The sequence below is a fragment of the Oncorhynchus gorbuscha genome, linkage group LG24 (genome assembly GCF_021184085.1).
Source record: "Oncorhynchus gorbuscha isolate QuinsamMale2020 ecotype Even-year linkage group LG24, OgorEven_v1.0, whole genome shotgun sequence".
Taxonomy (NCBI): Eukaryota; Metazoa; Chordata; class Actinopteri; order Salmoniformes; family Salmonidae; genus Oncorhynchus; species Oncorhynchus gorbuscha.
In genome coordinates, this window is record NC_060196.1 from 10,855,330 (window position 1) to 10,877,300 (window position 21,971).

A 21,971-nucleotide genomic window follows, 5' to 3' on the forward strand; every position below is an offset into this window, starting at 1 on the left:
GTAAATGTAATTTTATTCAACATTCGTTGTCTACATAATTTAGTGATAAGGATAGAGAAAGAACTCTGAACACACAGGTGTTCAGAGCACGCTATATAGCTAATTAGCACAGGAGGACCCTCTGTCTTCTATAAACACGTACTGTAACATGGATATATGGACGTGTGGGAACACTAATCCTAATCCTATAAAGGCCTGTTGTAATTTAACCTTGTTTTTTGCGGGGACTGATATGAAACTTACGTTCCTTATTTTTCTAAAACCGTACCGCAAGCGATACTTGTTAACATTGAGAGCAAACATCGGTTCTATCATCAATAGGTGATAAAGGTAGTTCGCGTCTATGAATGGGGTAGGGACACCCATGCAACTGGGGATACGAAGTGCTCTTTGAGAGGGAGACGAGTTTGAGTGGGGCAGAAAGTTTACTATGCTTAAGGCAGTGAAGAGAGCAGAGGATAGGACAAGGTTAAGTGTTCGACCGGGAGCCCCCCAGTGAGTAGGCCTGAAGAGAGCAATCCATAGAGGATGGGTATTAGTAAGGCAGGATTTATTGCTATGGTTATTAATTGTCTGCACTGATGGAGCATAAATCCCAGAAAATATATGTGGTAGTGGCAGCAGCAGGAATTGGTAGGGCTAAAGTATTGGTATATGTGTAGGTTTAGATAGTGGTGCGATTTATTTTTCACCCTTCTTTTCTGTGACATAATGTGCAATTCACACTCCAACCTGTAAAAGACAGCAACACAGCATCAAGTCTACCTGCCGGAAACTCACAGGAAGGAGTAAACCTATGCTAGGATTAATATTTACCTTTCTGAGTCTTTGGAATAAAGTTGTATTGTTTTCTATTCTATTCTAACACACTGTTCTTTGTAAACAAGTCTGCTTTGAGCTTGAAAGAGACTGATCATACGTGCAAAGTAAGAAGTGCGTAATGTAAAATGATGTGTAATGTAATAAGCAGTACCGTAATTCAAAGAACAGCGCGCATACATTTTCATTTAACCACACCCTTTAAGCTATGACGCCAACAAATAAAATCCTTTCTCTTCTGTGTAAACGGAAGTGAACAGGTGACCAAAAAACATTTCCACATTAACGTTAATATTGTTGTTATTTAGACGTTTATTAACTCACTGGAACTTTACAATATGACCCATTTAACTGCACAGCATTACCTCGTGTAGTCTTTCATTCGCATTGGAGACAGGACTTGATAAATGTTATCTAGGTAACGCTAGCTAGCTGCAAAAGTTAGCAAACAATGGCTAACTGTATGGTTTTTCACACTCAAATAGCCTCCATCATGGAGGTGCTAGCGAATGCAGCCGTGGCAGAGATCTGTAAACTCGTAGACGACGACTATGCAGTGTTTCGTGTGGAAATTTCTCAAAGCCAGAAAGAAAACAGGGGATTACGGAGGAAACTACAACTACTGGAACTGAAGGTGGCACGGGAGCGCGCAGAGAGGACCATTCGAGAGCGCGTCCTCGCCAGTCGTCCCAGTAGTGTCAAGATCCTCGACAGATACAGGGGAATGGCAAGAGGTACATTTTGCAGAAGGCTGCAGGGCCTGTGGCCCCATTCCCCTCTCTACATGTGTTCAGATGTGTTATCCAGAATTGGGTCTTGGTCAGTTTTTGGATAGTATGCAACTTCCCCAGATTACTTGACTATCTTTATTTTACCTGGCAGATCAATTAAGGACAAATTCTTCTTGCACAAAGACGATATCATATTCTAGCAAAATTCTTGAATTTCCTATTGTTATACTCAATATATATTTTTTGATGTATGGAATATAATTAATCAATAAATACTATATAAAAAAGTTATGAATAGTGTTATCTTATATCCTTGCCAATGGTAGACATTGTCAATAGTGTACAATATAGCACTGACAGTACCTAACTTAACCACTCCTTTTCCCCCCAATCACTCTCAGGTGAAGGACATCTCACTGGAGGCCACAGGAGCTTTGTGAAGCCAGCAGGACACAACGCTTGGAGAGATGACCAACCCATATCTATAGATGAGGGGAGTGGAATCTCAACCCAGCATGTTATCGTAATAGAGGTTAGTGTGCAATAAACATGTTATTTGTAAATTACTGTAAATCAAATGTCGCCGGTTTATTTTAAAAAGGCTCCCCTCAGCTATTGACTTGCTTACATGTACATCCTTATTTATCTGCCGTAGGGGCACTTGTGAGACTTCCCTACGACATTATTATCCAATTCAGCTCATGTACCTGTAATAACCTCTTCTCTGCTTGTCAGTCTGCAGATGCAGAGGCTGCAGGTCCTGGAGGATCGTCTCTGGTCAAACAGGAGATGACTGAAGGAGATGACCCACGACACAGCAGAGACATCCAGACTGGCGCAGTGGCTGAAGTGGCACCCCTTTTAGCCACGGAGGACCCCGCCGCCACTCCCCAGCCCAGGAACCGACGCAGCATCACGGAGGTCAGTGGAATGCTGAACGCCGACCTCAAGTCAGAGACAGACAGCGAGAATTTAACTGTAACACACAGGCTCTTACACACAGGACCTGACCAAATGTCAGACCCAGAGAGACTGGGGCTGGGACCACTGGGCTGTCGTCCTGCTCCTGGCTCAGAGTATTTGCTTTACGGTATCCCGAGCCCGAGGATGGTTCATTACCATCGGGACTCAGGTGACACGTTGGAGACTGGCAATGATCTTTCTTGTACTTACACTACAGAGATGGACCCTGGCAACATGCACTTGGGCTTAGAGAGACAAACTGATCTGTCTCGAGAGGACTGGAACCAGTACAGTAGTAGTGGATACACTGAAGGTTGCCTAGATAAGAAAGGGGATATAGTGGTAGATGATGTGAAAGTGGAGGGCGACGCTCCTCTGACGTGGAATGTAGACAAGACTCACTTAGGAGAAGGACATTCAAAAGGCAGAGATTTTTTAGATTACAGGGAAAGCTTGGAGACAAATCCAAATGTCGCGACCCACTCCCATTTGCACGTGCTCAGGGATCGTGAACCTGTGCCCACGTCAACGGGGCCTTCCAATTCACATGGCTGTGTCCTTTTTGATAAGGTATTGAACTCAGAGGACCAAAGGGGCAAGGAGCAGGGAGGGAGACCAACATCTGGCAATAGCAAAGAGAAACGGTTCCTCTGCACGTTCTGTAACAAAGGCTTCAGCTGCCCCCAGAAGGTGGAGATCCACCAGAGGGTCCACACGGGAGTAAAACCCTTCAGCTGTACCCAGTGTCAAATGCGCTTTACTGAGGCTGGCAACCTGAAGAGGCACCAGAGGGTCCACACAGGAGAGAAACCCTTCAACTGTACCCAGTGTCAGATGCGCTTCACCCAGGCTTGCCACCTGAAGAGGCATCAGAGGGTGCACACAGGGGAGAAACCCTACAGCTGCCCCCGGTGCGATATGCGCTTCGCCCAGGCTGGCAACCTGAAGATGCACCTGAAGGTCCACACGGAAGAGAGGCCGTTCGCCTGTACGCACTGCGGGAAGAGGTTCTCAGAGAGGAGCTATCTCAAGATACACCAGCAGAAAAACCATTCCACACGATAGCCTCTGATTTTCATTGTTGTCAGCAGAAAAGATCCACAGATGCATTTGGAATAACGAGAGTAACACATTTCAGTGTTGAATATTCCTGGTAGAATATTGCATTTAGACATTGTGTGATATATAAGCCTAAAAAGTCTTACATATTGTGTTTGTACTGTGAAGGCTATATGATGTTCAGAATTGCATGTTTCAATACCTGCATTCAACTACCTAATTTTACTTAATACTATTTCTATGAGAAAATGTATGCGGTTTATCAACTTCATGGTGATTTTTTTGTTGAGACATTACATTTACATTTGAGTAATTTAGCAGATGCTCTTGTCCAGAGCAACTTAAATCACAGTTATAGCAAGTACAGTTTCCCTCAAAGTAGTTATCAGTAATATCTGTGCAAGTAGGAAAATACTATTTGTATTTATTTATTTTAATGATTCGGGGGGGTTTTCTGATTAATTTAAGATTATATTTGAAGAGGTAGGGTGTCGTGGAAATTTCCTCTATTTACCAAATCATGGGAGCAAACCACACACACATGTCAGAGTTAGTTATAAAAGTCCATCTTTAATTATATGAGCTCTTATCACAATCCTGTGACTCTCAGATAAATTCAGTGTCTCCCAGTGGATTCTCCGAGAGCCCCTTTACAATACAACTGAGTTCCTTTTAATAGCAAAGAACCCACATAGTCAGACAGCATAGACATAATTCATCGTTCAGCTTTGTCTCCTTTCCCAAACCCCAGAACCATCAATCAAATCCTCCATATCAACAGGCATATATCAAATTGTCATTTAGATACAACCCACTCAAATTACAAACTCCTGGACAAACTCACGGAGAGGGGGTGAGGCTATAGGTTAAGATAGAAACAACATAAGAGGGAGCATAGAATGATTCCAGACACTGCAACCCCTCCTTTCCCTACTGGGAAAGATAGGGAGTAAAAAAAAAGATATGTATACACATGATGACACTTTGACCTCTCCCCTCTCAGCGGCCCATGCAACTTAGTCCTGACATAGAACAGATAACTGCCCATGGCCACCACTATAGGACAACAAAATACATTCTTATGAGAAGTAACTTACACACATTTGATGAATATTAAACATCTTACAAATGTTACCAACAAATTCTGATAATTCCACGACAAAGGTTTCTGAAGATTGTCAGTGAATATGCTGTCCTTACTTCAGGAGGAAGTTGGTTCCACCAATCGGGTGCCCGGACAGAGAAGAACATTGCCTCGGCTGGCCGTGGGACGGCCAAGAGATCATAGGTGGCAGAACAGAATGCTTGGGTTGAGGCGTAGGGTTTGATTATAGCCGGAAGGTAGGGAGGGGCAGTTCCCCTTGCTGCTCCGTAAGCAAGCACCATGGTCTGCTAGTGGATGCAAGCCTCAACTGGAAGCCAGTGGAGTGTGCTGAGGTGTGGGGTGATATGGGAGAACTTGGGAAGGTTGAACACCCGGTGGACTGCAGAGTTCTGGATACGTTGCAGGGGTTTGATGGCACAAGCAGGAAATCCAGGCAACAGAGTTGTTGTAGTCTAGACAGGAGGTGACAAGCGCAGGGATTAGGACCTGCATCGCTTCCTGTGTGAGGAAGGGTCGTACTCTAGAGATGTTATAGAGCTCGTGTCAAACTCATCACCCATGTTGTAGAGCATGAACCTGCAGGAGCGAATCACTGCTTCGATGTTCTTTGCACTCTGGGAGGGGGACACCATCGGGGTGCAGCTTCGTCTTGTTGAGCTTGAGGTGGGTCGACATCCAAGCTGAGATGTCTGCCAGGCATGCAGAGACGTGTATGTGTGGTTTTCATGTGATGTATTTTAACACTTAAATGTTTAATAAACACAAAATGGGACTTTTCATTCAAAGACTTTCATTGAGACTCTTTAGTATACATCACATCTGATCTCACCCTATTCTGCATACACTCAACAGCGCTTTATAACTGTAGTGGGGATGGGTAAACACTTCATGTTGAAAGTGTGTTTATTACAGGGCCGGCATTATGGGCGGGTCTTAGGGGGGCCCGCCATACTGTATCTCCATAATCGTCCAAACAAAATATTTTAATATTTATAATTTATTTGACTGAGAAGCGCGCCGACAGAAAGACCCATCACTGTCAGATAGAGTATCCGAGCAGCCAAAACAGCACCCCTCTGTCTCAGTATGTGTAGCCCATGTATCTGATACTGTCTGGACTAAAAGAGTATGGCATGACATTCTCTTTTTTGACCGCATCAGATAAATGGGCCACATATTGTAAGAAAGAAAGGTGCTGTTTCAGTCGTTCAGATGCTATTTTGGACTAACGTGTGAAGGTAACCTACTTTCAAAGTGATTTGTTTTACAATCAGATGACAACATCATGACGTGTTGTGTTCATTCCACATTAAAAGGCAGACTAATACATTTTTACAGTTAAACTACATGCATTACTATACAACCCACAATACAAGTGCAAAAGCAGTCTTTTGGACAGCTCATGAATACAAAAAAAATGCATAAGGCTACTCTGCTACTTTTAAAGTCATGCCCCCCTCCGTCCTAGACTTTTCCTAAATAAGTCTATAATACACATGGTCAGAATCTTAATATCACAATCAAAATTGGTGTTATAGACCATTTTAGGAGGCCCCCACAATATGGCCTGCTCCCTACCTTCTCCCGATTAGTTGAAGATGTCATGCCAGTTGATAATCACGCAGATAATTGTCTCGAAGCTGAACCTAAACTATACCGAAACTAAATTCGAACGCATAAGAGATTAAATAAATTAAGTAGGCTACAGTATGATGGGGGAGAATGGATGGGTTGATGAGCAAGGGGAAGCGAACAATGCATAATTACTGTGGGGCAAAAAAGTATTTGGTCAACCACCAATTGTGCAAGTTCTCCCACTTAAAAATATGAGAGAGGCCTGTAATTTTCATCATAGGTACACTTCAACTATGACAGACAAAATGAGAAAACAAATCCCGAAAATCACATTGTAGGATTTTTTTATTTTTTTTATTTGCAAATTATGGTGGAAAATAAGTATTTGGTCACCTACAAACAAGCAAGATTTCTGGCTCTCACAGACCTCACAGACCTGTAACTTCTTCTTTAAGAGGCTCCTCTGTCCTCCACTCGTTACATTAAAAATCCTACAATGTGATTTTTTGGATTTTTTTTTTCTCATTTTGTCTGTCATAGTTGAAGTGTACCTATGATGAAAATTACAGGCCTCTCTCATCTTTTTAAGTGGGAGAACTTGCACAATTGGTGGTTGACTAAATACTTTTTTGCCCCACTGTATGTAATCACCAATTGTTAATGAAGGACAGGGCGGGCAATTCTATTGTATTGATCTATTTGAATTCTAATCTGAACATGGTATGTACTCTATCAGTGTATTCTGGATCTCTTAGAGTACACCGTGAGAGCGTGTGTAATTTACAATGGCAAGAAGGCCAAGATGAATGAATGCACTCGTTAGCGTTCCTACAAAATCTGAATAAAAACAACTCAGATGGTGTGGAAGAATGAATCATGAGCACATCTCTGATGAGTCTTCTTCTGATTCTGAGCCTCAACCTGAACCTATTCCTCCGGGTCCAAAGCGCAAAACATACCTAATTGTGCTCACTGAGCAGGTGGTTGCGCCACCACCAAATGAAATGGTGAGACAGGAAAGCGTACGGCACTATTCGGAATAGAACAAGCCGGTGAGAATTCTACGGGCCATTATCAGCACAAAATGTCTTCACTGAGAGAGCAGGCCCTACATCTCAAGCAAGAAACCAATTCAGCAATGCACTCCACAGCTTTCGTTTAGGCTGTGTGACATGGACATGCTCCAACTGATAATTAACTTTTTGACTGTCATATCAACACTTACAATTTACTGAACACTTGAAAATTATATATATATATATATATATTTTACATATATCCACATAGGCCCCGAAAAAAACATGCCCCCTTATGAAAAAATCGAATGCCCATCAAACGGATTCGTTCTGGCACCCACCCTGGTTTATTATCTGTGTGTGCGTGTTTAGATTATGTATCTGATGGAGTGTATGTCTATTTAATCTGTATCACCTGTCTCTTCCAGGAGGAGGAGGGTCCAGAGGTGCTGCTGGTGAAGGAGGAGGGGTGTGAGGAGAGTCTGGGGAACCCTGAGGGGACCATGGTCATGGAGGACAACCAGACTACACCTCCTCCTGAACCCACAGAGGAACCAACTGAGCAGCACAGGACCACATACAGTCTCACTGAGGTGAGCCCACTGTGAACTCCTGTCTGAATGGTATTAGGTCAGGGCCGTATTCACAAAGCCTCTCAGAGTAGGAGTGCTGATCTAGGATCAGTTTTGTCTTTTAGATCATAATGAATAAGACTATGTAGTCATGTGAGGACGATCAGCACTCTTACTCTGAGATGCTTTGTGGATTTTATTTTGTCTAAACTGTGGGACCATGCCTTTTAATGATTGAACCATTAGTGTAAAGTAATCCAATTAATTAACATGTTCTTCTCTGTCCGGGCACCCGATTAACAACCTTTATTTAATCAGGGAGTCATACTGAGACCAAGGTCTCTTTTACAGATGAGCCCTGAATTACAGAAATGACAGAAAATACGCACATCAAAATATACATCCAAAATGCAACCAGAAATTAAAGTCATTAAAAAAAGCACATTAATCAGCAACAAGGTCCTCAATCAGCCTTCTGAATTGCCCTAGAGGTACCAAAGTATAAATGTAAGAACATTTGGAAGATTGTTCCACATATACGATGCAAGAAAACTAAAAGCTGATTAACCTAACTTAGAGACCAAAGGTATTCCCGGAGTTAGCCAACCCTGACACCGGGTGTAGTAACTCATAAGTCTAAAGTTTAGCAATAATGTTAGGTACAGTGGGAGTTTTTGTACAAGGGCTTTATAAATGAAAATGTATCAACCTATGTGACAGAGGGCCAACCAACTTTCTGATAGATATGCTTTGATGAGTACTAAATCTGACACCCGTATTAAAGCACTATGATAACAGCATCTAACAGCTTTAATGAAGTGGCAGCTGTGTTCATGTAGATGATGTCGCCATAGACTGAATCATTTGCTGTCTCCTATTTAGCGAGAGGCATGATCTATTTCTTTAGAAGAAGCCTATTTTTATTCTCAACTTCTCCATATTATTTTTAAAAGACAGCTTTTCAGCTATCCAGATGTCCAGACATGTGTAGGCAGGGACACGATCAATATGGACACCGTCCAAAGTACATTAGTTATTTTTATGCACTCTAGATAACAACATATTCTTAGTTTTACCTGCATTCAATACTAATTTCAGGTCAATAAAGTTTTTTGGTAATACGATGAAGACCGACTGTAGTTCAGATAAAGCCTGGTCAATCGTGGGGGAAATAGCATACACAACAGTATCATCGACTTGCAGGTTACAATTTTTTGTAACCTGCAACAATTTTGTTAATGTAAACAGTAAAAAGTACAGGACCCAGAATAGACCCCTGCGGGTCTATTTGTCAAGTAATTTTTAAACCAGTTATACTGAACAAAAATATAAACGCAACATGTAAGGTGTTGGTCCCATTTTTCATGAGCGCAAACAGCTTATTTCTCTCAAATGTTGTGCACAAATTTGTTTACATCCCTGTTAGTGATAATTTCTCCTTTGCCAAGATAATCCATCCACTTGACAGGTGTGGCATATCAAGAAGCTGATTAAACGGGATGATCATTACACAGGTGCAACTTGTTTTGGGGACAATAAAATAACATTATAAAATGTGCAGTTTTGTCACACAACACAATGCCACAAGTTTTGAGCTAGTGTACAATTGGCATGCTGACTGCAGGACAGTCCAACAGAGCTGTTACCAGAGAATTGAATGCTAATTTCACGACCATAAGCCTCCTCCAATGTAGTTTGAGAATTTGTCAGTATTCAGTACTCCGATAGGGATATCCTTGTCTCATCACGCACTAGCGACTCCTGTGGTGGGCCAGGCGCATGATCACCATGCGCAAGGCCAAGCGTCGGCTGGCCTAAAGCTCTCCGCCATTGCAGTTCTCTGGCGTAATTACGCTTCACCATCTGGCAGTCTGACGGACAAATCTGGGTTTTTACGATGCCTGTAAAGTTGGGCCAGGCCCTTTAGTTCCAGGGAAGGGAAATCTTAATGCTATAGCATACAAAGACATTTAACGATTCTGTGCTTCCAACTATGTAGCAACAGTTTGGGGAAAGCCCTTTTCTGTTTCAGCATGACAATGCCCCTGTGCACAAAGCGAGGTTCATACAGAAAGGGTTTGTTGAGATCGGTGTGGAAGATCTTGACAGGCCTGCACAGAGCCCTGACCTAAACCCCATCAAACACATTTGGGATGAATTTGAATACCGACTGCAAGTCAGGCCTAGTCGCCCAACATCAGTGCCCAACGTCACTAATGCTCTTGTGGCTGAATGGAAGCAAGTCCCCACAGCAATGTTCCAACATCTAGTGGAAAGCCTTCCCAGAAGAGTGGAGGCTGTTATAGCAGCAAAGAGGACTAACTCCATATTAATGCCCATGATTTTGGAATGCAATGTTCGACGAGCAGGTGTCCACTTTTGGTCATGGCCTAAAGTTTTGAGAATGACGCAAATATGAATTTTTACGAAGTCTGCTGCCTCAGTTTGTATGATGGCAATTTGCATATACTCCAGAATATTATGAAGAGTGATCAGATGAACTGCAATTAATTGCAAAGTCCCTCTTTGCCCTGCAAATTAACTGAATTCCCCCGAAACATTTCCACTGCATTTCAGCCCTGCCATAAAATGACCAGCTGACATCTTGTCAGTGTTTCTCCTGTTAACACAGGTGTGAGTGTTGATGAGGACAAGGCTGCAGATCACTCTGTCATGCTGATTGAGTTCGAATAACAGACTGGAAGCTTCGAAAGGATGGTGGTGCTTGGAATCATTGTTCTTCCTCTGTCAATCATGGTTACCTGCTTGGAAACATGTGCCGTAATCATTGCTTTGCACAAAAAGGTCTTCACAGGCAAGGATATTGCTGCCAGTAAGATTGCACCTAAATCAACCATCGATCAGATCATCAAGAACTTCAAGGAGAACGGTTCAAATGTTGTGAAGAAGGCATCAAGGCACCCAAGAAAGTCCAGCAAGCAGCAGGACCGTCTCCTAAAGTTGATTCAGCTGCGGGATCGGGGCACCGCCAGTACAGAGCTTGCTCAGGAATGGCATCAGGCAGGTGTGAGTGCATCTGCACGCACAGTGAGGCGAAGACTTTTGGAGGATGGCCTGGTGTCAAGAAGGGCAGCAAAAAAGCCACTTATCTCCAGGAAATACATCAGGGACAGACTGATGTTCTGCAAAAGGTACAGAGATTGGTCTGCTGAGGACTGGGGTAAAGTAATTTTCACTGATGAATCCCATTTCCGATTGTTTGGGGCATCTGGAAAAAGCTTGGCTGGAGAAGACAAGGTGAGCGCTACCATCAGTCCTGTGTCATACCAACAGTAAAGCATCCTGAGACCATTCATGTGTGGGGTTGCTTCTCAGTCAAGGGAGTGGGCTCACTCACAATTTTGCCTAAGAACACAGCCATGAATAAAGAATGGTACCAACACATCCTCAGAGAGCAACTTCTCCCAACCATCCAGGAACAGTTTGGTGACGAACAATGCCTTTTCCAGCATGATGGAGCACCTTGCCATAAGGCAAAAGTGATAACTAAGTGGCTCGGGGAACAAAACATCGATATTTTGGGTCCATGGTCAGGAAACTCCCCAGACTTTAATCCCATTGAGAACTTGTGGTCAATCCTCAAGAGGCGCGTGGACAAACAAAACCCCACAAATTCTGACAAACTCCAAGCATTGATTATGCAAGAATGGGCTACCATCAGTCAGGATGTGGCCCAGAAGTTAATTGACAGCATGCCAGGGCGGATTACAGAGGTCTTGAAAAAGAAGTGTCAACACTGCAAATATTGACTATTTGCATCAACTTCATGTAAGTGTCAATAAAAGCCTTTGACACTTATGAAATGTGTGTAATTATACTGATATGATTTTTTATTTTTTTATTTCACCTTTATTTAACCAGGTAGGCAAGTTGAGAACAAGTTCTCATTTACAATTGTGACCTGGCCAAGATAAAGCAAAGCAGTTCGACAGATACAACGACACAGAGTTACACATGGAGTAAAACAAACATACAGTCAATAATACAGTATAAACAAGTCTATATACAATGTGAGCAAATGAGGTGAGAAGGGAGGTAAAGGCAAAAAAGGCCATGGTGGCAAAGTAAGTACAATATAGCAAGTAAAACACTGGAATGGTAGTTTTGCAATGGAAGAATGTGCAAAGTAGAAATAAAAATAATGGGGTGCAAAGGAGCAAAATTAATCAAGAAATACAATACAGTTGGGAAAGAGGTAGTTGTTTGGGCTAAATTATTACTTTTGGCCACGACTATGTTGATGGTGGTGCTGGAGATGATGAATATAAAGTTGACCATTTTTTAAATGTCCATTTAAGCAAGGCATCGAGCACATAACAGGTAGTAAATGGTGAAATGAAAACAAAAAGATTCACGATAAGTTGACTGGTTAACCGTCGAGTTAGCTAGAGTCCGGCAGAGGGAAGAACAGTCGATTGACAGACCAGTGTCAATTAAACCACCGTTTCTCTCAAATAATAAGCCTGCCAAGGTAAAATTATGTTTAAAAGCATCACTTATCTCATTCTTATCAGTTTCTTGCATTGGACCGGGCCTGATTTCTCGTCTGAAGGAGCTCAGATAGCTCTGAAGATCTAGCCCTTGGTTTTCTATCTTTGACTCTGAATTGTTTTAAAGGGGCGTCTTTATTTTCCAGAGGAATAAATATGTAGGATACATTTTCTAAAGCCAACTCAGGGTCAGGAATACAGGAGACAGTGGCTAAATCAGAGTAGAACATGTCATGTAAAAACCCTTAAGGAGGAAACCTTTTAAATGCATATTTTTTATTAAATGAGGATTAGCATTTTGCTGTTTGGTATCGCTAATACATACATACATACATACATACATACATACATACATACATACATACATACATACATACATACATACATACATACATACATACATACATACATACATACATACATACATACATACATACATACTTACTTACTTACTTACTTACTTACTTACTTACTTACTTACTTACTTACTTACTTACTTACTTACTTACTTACTTACTTACTTACTTACTTACTTACTTACTTACTTACTTACTTACTTACTTACTTACTTACTTACTTACTTACTTACTTACTTACTTACTTACTTACTTACTTACATTTACTTACTTACTTACTTACTTACTTACTTACTTACTTACTTACTTACTTACTTACTTACTTACTTACTTACTTACTTACTAACTAACTAACTAACTAACTAACTAACTAACTAACTAACTAACTAACTAACTAACTAACTAACTAACTAACTAACTAACTAACTAACTATGGGACAATGATCACTGAGATCATATGCAAATACTCCACTAGACAAATATTTATGGGGGTTATTAGTAAGACATTTACCTGTGTGGGTTTTGAGATCAGTTGAGCCAGATTAAAATCAATGCATATAGTGCATTTGTAAAGTATTTAGACCCCTTGACTTTTTCCACATTTTGTTACGTTAAAGCCTTATTCTAAAATTGATTAAATTGTTTTTTTCATCAGGCCAGAGAATCTTGTTTCTCATTGTCTGAGTGTCCTTTATGTGCCTTTTGGCAAACTCCAAGCAGGCTGTCATGTTTATTTTACTGAGGAGTGTTTCCGTCTGGTCACTCTACCCTAAAGGCCTGATTGGTGGAGTGCTGCAAAGATGGTTGTCCTTCTGGAAGGTTCTCTCGGATCCACAGAAAAACTCTAGAGCTCTGTCAGAGTGACCATCGGGTTCTTGGTCACCTCCCTGTCCAAGGCCCTTCTCCCCCGATTGCTCAGTTTGACCAAGGGGCCAGCTTTAGGAAGAGTCTTGGTGGTTCCAAACTTCTTCCATTTAATCATGATGGAGGCCACTGTGTTCTTGGGGACATTCAATGCTGAAGACACCTTTTGGTACCCTTCCCCAGATCTGTACCTCGACATAATCTTGTCTCGAGCTCTACAGACAATTCTGTGACTTGGTTTTTGCTCTGACATGCACTGTCTACTGTGGGACCTTAAATAGGCAAGTGTGTGCCTTTCCCAATCATATTCAACCAATTATATTTACCGCCCGTGGACTCCAATCAAGTTGTAGAAACATCTCAAGGATGATCAATGTAAACAGGATGCACCTGACCTAAATTCCAAATCTCATAGCAAAGGGTCTAAATACTTAGGTATGGTTGAAGTCAGAAATGTACATACACCTTAGCCAAATGCATTAGCCAAATTCAGTTTTCACAATTCCTGACATTTAATCATAGTAAAAATTACCTGTCAGGTTAGTTAGGATCACCATGTTATTTTAATAAGGTGAAATGTCAGAATAATAGTAGAGAGTGATTTATTTGAGCTTTTATTTCTTTCATCACATTTCCAGTGGGTCAGAAGTTTACATACACTCAATTAGTATTTGGTAGCATGCCCTTTAAATTGTTTAACTTGGATCAAACGTTTCGGGTAGTTTTCCACAAGCTTCCCACGATAAGTTGGGTGCATTTTGGCCCATTCCTCCTGACAAAGCTGGTGTAACTCAGTCAGGTTTGTAGGCCTTCTTGCTCGCACACGCTTTTTCAGTTCTGCCCGCAAATGTTCTATAGGATTGAGGTCAGGGCTTTGTGATGGCCACTCCAATACCTTGTCTTTGTTGTTCTTAAGCCATTTTGCCACAACTTTGGAAGTATGCTTGGGGTCATTTTCCATTTGGAAGACCGATTTGCGACCAAGTTTTAACTTCCTGACTGATGTCTTGAGATGTTTCTTCAATATATCCACATAATCCCCCCCCCCCCCACGATGCCATCTATTTTGTGATGGCACCAGTCCCTCCTGCAGCAAAGCACGTCCACAACATGATGCTGCCACCCCGTGCTTCACGGTTGCAAGCCTTCCCCTTTTTCCTCCATGACGACGGTCATTATGGCCAAAAAGTCATGTTTTTGTTTAATCAGACCAGAGGACATTTCTCCAAAAAGTATGATCTTTGTCCCCATGTGTTGCTGCAAACCGTAGTCTGGCTTTTTTATGGCGGGTATGGAGCAGTAGCTTCTTCCTTGCTGAGCGGCCTTTCAGGTTATGTCGATAAAGGACTCGTTCTACTGTGGATATAGATACTTTTGTACCTGTTTCCTCCAACATCTTCACAAGGTCCTTTGCTGTTCTGGGATTGATCTGCACTTTTCGCACCAAAGTATGTTCATCTCTAGGAGACAGAACGCGTCTCCTTCCTGAGCGGTATGACGGTTGCGTGGTCCCATGGTGTTTATTCTTGCGTACTATTGTTTGTACAGATGAACGTGGTACCTTCAGGCATTTGGCTCAAATGATGTCAATTAGCCTATCAGAAACTTCTAAAGCCATGAAATCATTTTCTGGAATTGTCCAAGCTGTTTAAAGGCATAGTCAACTTAGTGTATGTAAACTTCTGACCCACTGGAATTGTGATACAGTGAATTATAAGTGAAATAATCTGTCTAAACAATTGTTGGAAAGATTACTTGTGTCATGCACAAAGAACATGTCCTAACCAACCTGCCAAAACTGTAGTTTGTTAGCAAGAAATTTGTGAAGTGGTTGAAAAACGGGTTTTAATGACTCCAACCTAAGTGTATGTAAACTTCCGACTTAAACTGTAAATAAGGTATGTTTTTTAAATTTTAATACATTTGCAAACATTTCTAAAAACGTTTTTTTCTTTGTCATTATGGCGTTTTGTGTGTTGATTGCTGAAATCCGTTTTAGAATAAGGCTTTAACGTAGCAACATGTGGAAAAGGTCAAGGGGTCTTAATACTTTCCGAAGACACTGTATTCTTTAATTGATCTGAGGCCGGGGATAAGGGGTCAACACTCAGATATAGCACCAATAGCATCCGCCATGGCAGCAAGGGGTAAATCACAGCAACAAGTACATTTGTATTCCGGGTTATGGACACAATTACAACCAGGAGTTTACAGTTCTTGGGAACAGAAATATTTTTAAAGTATTCACTCCCCTTTGCTTGTTCAAAATTTTGTTGAGTTACAGCATGAATTTAAAATTGATTACATCTAGATTTCTTTTGTCACTGGCCTACCCCATGTCAGTGTAATTATGCTTTTCGAAATGTTTACTACTTCATTAAAAGCTGAAATGTCTTGAGTAAATAAATATTCAACCCCTCTTTTTATGGCAAGCCTAAATAAGTTCAGGAGTAAAAATGTGCTTAACAAGTCACATAATAAGTTGCATAATTTTTTGCATGACTACCTCATCTCTGTATCCCACACATACAATTATCTGTAAGGTCCCTCGGTCACGTTGTGAATTTCAGACACAAAGACCAAAGACCAGGGCTGTTTTAACTCTTTCTCTGAAAGATGGGCACCTATATGTAGATGGGTAAAAACAGAAGCAGGTATTCAATATTCATTTGAGCATGGTGAAGTTGTTCATTACACATTGGATGGTGTATCAATGCACCCAGTCACAACAAAGGTAACTCAGTTGCCAGAGAGGAAGGAAACCCCTCAGGGATTTCACCATGAGGCCAATGGTGACTTTAAAACAGTTACAGAGTTTAATGTCTGTGTAAGGAGAAACATTGTAGTTACTCCACAATACTAACCTAATAGACAGAGGGAGAATAAAGAGTCCTGTACCTAATAAAAATAGTCCAAAATATGCATCCTGTTTGTAAAAAGGCACTAAAGTAAACCTGTTAAAAATGTGGCAAAGCAATTCACTTTTTGTCCTGAATACAAAGTGTTATGTTTGGAGCAAATCCAATACAACACATTATTGAGTACCAATCTCATATTTTCAAGCATAGTGGTGGCTGCATCATGTATGGGTATGCTTGTAATTGGCAAGGACTGTGGATTTTTTCAGGATAAAATCAAATGGAATGAAGCTAAGCCCAGGCAAATTCCTAGAGGAAAACCTGGTTCAGTCTGCTTTCCACCAGACACTGGGAGATGAATTCACCTTTCAGCAGGACAATAACCTGAAACACAAGGGCAAATGTACACTGGAGTTGCTTAACAGGAAGACACCGAATGTTCCTGAGTGGCCAAGTTACAGTTTTGACTAATCTACTTAAATATATGCCCAGACCTGAAATTGATTGTCTAGCAATGTACAACAACCAATTTGACAGAGCTTGTAGAATTTTGAAAATAATAATGGGCAAATGTTGCACAATCCAGGTGTGAAAATCTCTTTGAGACTTACCCAGAAAGATTCAGAGCTGTGCTCGATGGTGCTTCGACAAAATGTTGACTCAGTGTGAATACTTATGTAAAGTAGATATTTCTGTATTTCATTTTCAATAAATTTGCAACGATTTCTAAAACATGTTTTCACTTTGTCATTATGGGGTGTGTGTATATGAGTGAAAGAAAATCTATTTACTCCATTTTGAATGCAGGCTGAAACGCAGTAAATGTGGAATAAGAGTACTTTTTGAAGCCACTCCCCCCCTTTCTGTAATCTGTCACATGTTAAGTAAGTTATTATAATGTATTTAATCTCTTTTTTAGAGACAGAACCATTTAATCATGTTTCTGAGGGAACCAGAATGTCAGGACACTAGTTCTGTATACAAATGTCAATTGTGCCCATAGTTCTGTATACAAATGTCAATTGTGCCCATTTTTAAAATCATACTACGCACATTTAGGTGCATTACCCCCTCTACGAGATTTAGAGGGGGTATTCAGTTCATTTACATAATGGCTAACTGGCATAGCATCATCTGCAGCTATTTGTTGAGTGAGCTGAGACTTTGCCAGGTACTTGGCCATCCACATGAGAGCAGAGCAGACTGCGCATTTGACAGATCTCCTTCAATTTGCTGGATGCAATGGCTGGAGCAGGAAGTGGGTGAGCAGTGTTGGCAGAGCTCAGTCCACCCAGATGAAGCTCTCATAGTATCAAATTAACGAACATGTTTTCAAAGTACTCATAGCAATCCTTCACTGACCCATCAGAATATGCTCCATAGCAGGGTGCTCATATGAGATTTTCCTTCATCCAACATCATCTCATGCTGTATCTCTTATAGTCAGTAGACACGGAGGATGTGAAGCCTGATCTGCTGCTGATCAAAGAAGAGACAATAAAGGACGGACCAGAGAGAATTGACCTGCGGAGTGGACTAAAGATGGGGGAGCAAGTTAAGGGAGAAATACATATAGCCTTCATACAGTAATAGATCTTCAATAGGAATAGTGATGCGCCTGCCTATTATTCTTTCTTAAATTTCTTCATTGATAAAATGAAATCAATACAACTCATGTTTACATACTAAAACACACATTATAATGTGTGAACTTCATCAGGTAATTGACTCAAAGAACTCCATTGGAGTTCTCTGCCATGTTTGTAAAGTGTATTTTGTAACGTCTTCCTGCAGGTGGTTGGCTGGAGGCAAACAGAGGAGACTGTGTGACCATCTTGGATTCCCAGACCCAGATGGGTGCAGCGAAGGGCCCAGGGGACAACATCACTGAGCAGGCCAGGACCAGAGGCGACATATTGGAGGTCAGTGGATGGGATAGCATCCTCAACTCTGGGCTGGGGAACAACATTGTTAACCACAACCAGAAACAGACAGTCAAACACAAAACAGCAACCAAACTTAGTCTCCATGATAACAGACTGGCTGAGACCAGGGTGAGGCTTAGATTTGGTCTGTGGGGACGGGGAGGTGTCTGTATGAGAACAGACACAGACTCGCCTAGCAGTGCGCCGTCCTGCTCCTCTAGTTGTGATTCAGACAGACTGATGGAACCTCAGATTAACCCCCTAACAGGTGCTGCCTTCAGCCTGCCTTCTACAGGATCTATCAACTGGAACATGGATCTATCAACTGGAACATGGACCCTGCGACAACACAGACACTCCCTGGCCTTTGTCCTCCTTACACTCTCCTAATGTTTAACCAGACCTCAGACAATGCCAATTCCTCAGCACTAAATGGCTACACAAGCCCATTCACAAATGACAGTAGTAATAATGCTATCAGCAGATCTGGTGGCAAAGAGAAGCTCTTACAGTGTTCATTCTGTGAGAAAGCTTTCAGTTTCCCCAAACAGGTGTAGATCCACCAGAGGATGCACACGGGGGAGAAATTGTTGGGCTGCCGCCTGTGCTGGGCCTGTTTTTCCGACTCGTCCCACCTGAAGAGACACCAGATGGTCCACACGGTAGAAACCCTACAGCTTCCCCCAGTATGAGAAGAGGTTCTCCCACCAGTTGAAGATGCACCTGATGATCCACACGGGAGAGAGGCTGTTCACCTGTACACACTGCTGGAAGAGGTTCTCAGAGAGGACCTACCTCAGGATACACCACCAGAAAATGCACACGGCCCATGTATAGTTTAATGTAACATAGTACTAGTTTGTTTGTAGTTAATTCTGTTGGTTTTGGATGTAGAACTGAGAACTGAGGAAATAATGAATAAGATGAGGAAGAGTAGATGATAGTGTGATGGTGTCTGTAAAAATGCTTCATTATTGGAAAGCATTTTCATGTAATGTTGAACTTTTTCCAAAGTATCTCCCAACCCAACCCGGTCATATCCCCTATACTCCCCCAACCCGGTCATATCCCCTATACTCCCTCAACCCGGTCATATCCCCTATACTCCCTCAACCCGGTCATATCCCCTATACTCCCCCAACCTGGTCATATCCCCTATACTCCCTCAACCTGGTCATATCCCCTATACTCCCCCAACCCGGTCATATCCTCTATACTCCCTCAACCTGGTCATATCCCCTATACTCCCTCAACCCGGTCATATCCCCTAATATTTTAGAATATCTTGTCATGTTTGTGTGTGTACAGCAAAACTTTTCTTATATAAACTTTTATGATTTTCTCTTCCATTTGTGTTTACAGTCTACAGTCCACAAGGACTTGTTAATATCCAGTGTTGCTGGTGGGAGAGACTGGACCTCTGAGGTGGCTGGTCACAAACCCTGGCCCCGGATCAGGATCATGGATCAGGAGCCGTCGCTCTTTCTTCCTGAGTCGGATCCAGGACCCAAACGTGAGGGACAGAGACTCCACCACCACACAGAACACAACCAGCGGACAGGTGGACTGAACAACCTCAGACATGGTGGTCATCAGAGAGACAGAGGCTCCAGTCTGCAGCCCAGACCCTTCTCTTCACAGTCTCAGTGCAGTGATGGAGCAGGGCCTGGGGCTGATAGAGATAGACCCTCCTGTTCCTATGATACAAACACCACAGTATCTATGATGAAAAGAGCAAGACACCCTGGGCTTCAGCCTTCCGAGAGAGTGGAGGGAGACTCCCCTGATGGGAATCTAACAGGAAGTTTGTCTTCTCTTTCAGGGTCTCGTCTAATGCCTAGTGACTGGGTTCATAAAAGGCCTGGGCCTGGGCCTGGGTCTAGCCTTCCTCAGCTACTTCATGGTTACCCTACCAACACAGCACACAATTCCAACAACACCCAAACAATGACTAGAGGAGGGAGCTCAAAGACTAACCACCTGAGTGTGGTGGGTCCTGCTTCTACCTCGCCTGGTGTCATTGGATCACAGCGTGGGAGACAGAGCATTAGGGGGGATGCCGACAAGCCATACGCCTGCCCAACATGTGGGAAGCGCTTCGCTCAGTCAAATTATGTGAAGATGCATCAGACCGTTCACACCAAGGAGAAGCCCTTCAAGTGCAAACTATGTTACAAGAGCTTCTCCTTCCTGACTAACCTTACCAGACATAAGAGTGTCCACAATGGGGAGAAATTGTAGCACTGTGGCTTGAGTTTTATATAGGGGATATCTGGGAACCATTCTTTAGCTGACATTATATTTATCATGTGAAGTGTCTTGGGGTACGATATATATATATTTTTAAGTATTCTATGTCCCTCAGTTGAGCATCTGGGTACACTCACATTCTCAAATATACAGACTTGTTGTTTTGGGTGCTGGCATAGCCAAAACACTGTCATGTTATTGAAGAGCAACATTATATTTCCCCTCAATTTATTTTTGCCTATGTTCTATTCATAACAAATATAATGTCCCTCGCAACATTATTTAGCATAATCAGGTGGTACCTGTTCCTTTATGTACTATAATTAAGTGATCAAATCTGTTAATAAATTAGAATAAATCTTGTTGATTTTGTATTTGCTTGTTGATCATTTAGATTTCAAATTGGCCTTAGTTTCCTTGGCTTATAGTCCTATGAGCTTGAAAGATACTGATTGTGAAAAGGAAATTTGATGTGTAATGTAGTAAGCAGTACTGTACTTTAACGCCCCCAAATAGCAGTCTATTTTTAAATCATGTTGTTTATTTCATGAAAATAACTCCAAATATATCATTTATTTCCCTGAACCTCTCTTTGCCATTGAAATGCTGAGGGGAAAATACATTTTTATTAAATTACTGTTGCTGCATCCCTGTTGATTTAAATAAAACTTTCCATACATGTTTGCCCATGGAAGAAGAGGACAGAAAGTTACTTTTTTGAGCTAAATGACAAGAAATTGTTAATGTACAATCACTGCAGAACAAACTGTATGAGCTCCGTTCGAGACTATCCTATCAACGGGACCTGACCAACTGTAATATCCTATATTTCTCTGAGTCCTGGCTGAACGAGGACATGGATAATATGCATCTGGCTGGTTTTCCTATGCATCAGCAGGACAGAACGGCAGTATTGAGTAAGCTCAAGGGGGGTGCTGTGTCTCTTTGTTAACAACAGCTGGTACGTAATCTTTAATATTAATGAAGTCTCAAGGTTCTGCTTGCCTGAGTTAGAATACCTCATAAACTGTTCGCCATACTATTTACCATGCTGGCATTAAGACCGGACTCAATGACCTGTGTAGGGCCATAAGCGAAGAAGGAAATACTCATCCAGAGGCAGCGCTCCTAGTGGTCAGTGTTTTTAATGCAGGAAAACTGAAATCCGTTTTACCTCATTTCTACCAGCATGTAACTAGAGGGAAGGAGAGGCAAAAACACTAGATCACTTTTCTCCACAACACAGGCACGCATCCAAAGATCTCCCTCGTCCTCCATTTGGCAAATCTGACCATAACTCTATCCTCCAGATTCCTGCTTACAAGCAAAAACTCAAACAGGAAGTACCAATGGCACGCTCAATACGA

At 41.9% G+C, this 21,971-nt stretch overlaps 3 protein-coding genes across 5 annotated transcripts in view; 1 reads left to right on the forward strand and 2 right to left on the reverse strand.

Moving 5' to 3' along the window:
- The window catches only part of LOC124012438 (zinc finger protein 606-like), a 1,040,669-nt gene that overhangs the window by 300,159 nt on the left and 718,539 nt on the right, over positions 1-21,971 (reverse strand). The gene's annotated exons all lie outside the window — the stretch shown is intronic.
- Positions 1-21,971, reverse strand: part of LOC124012437 — a 971,157-nt gene that overhangs the window by 263,983 nt on the left and 685,203 nt on the right. The window lies entirely within an intron of this gene.
- LOC124012436 (zinc finger protein 624-like) lies at positions 1,061-21,290 on the forward strand. Of its 3 annotated transcripts, none has more exons than XM_046326050.1 (8): positions 1,061-1,553; positions 1,952-2,082; positions 2,286-2,471; positions 7,697-7,861; positions 17,873-17,984; positions 18,224-18,351; positions 19,717-19,915; positions 20,177-21,290. In XM_046326050.1, the coding sequence occupies exons 1-8, from the start codon at positions 1,271-1,273 to the stop codon at positions 20,593-20,595; spliced, it is 1,623 nt and encodes a 540-aa protein (XP_046182006.1). In that variant the 5' UTR covers positions 1,061-1,270; the 3' UTR covers positions 20,596-21,290. The 3 variants fall into 3 exon arrangements, with proteins under 3 accessions (XP_046182006.1, XP_046182007.1, XP_046182005.1); XM_046326051.1 differs by having other exon boundaries at positions 19,717-19,867; XM_046326049.1 differs by having other exon boundaries at positions 19,717-21,290.

Bases quoted from the DNA above. Each gene is read 5' to 3' on its own strand.
- LOC124012436 (XM_046326049.1), top strand. From the start codon at position 1,271: ATGGCTAACTGTATGGTTTTTCACACTCAAATAGCCTCCATCATGGAG. The intron at 1,554-1,951 runs GTACATTTTGCA...AATCACTCTCAG, and splicing joins ATACAGGGGAATGGCAAGAG to GTGAAGGACATCTCACTGGA. The intron at 18,352-19,716 runs GTCAGTGGATGG...TTGTGTTTACAG, and splicing joins CCAGAGGCGACATATTGGAG to TCTACAGTCCACAAGGACTT.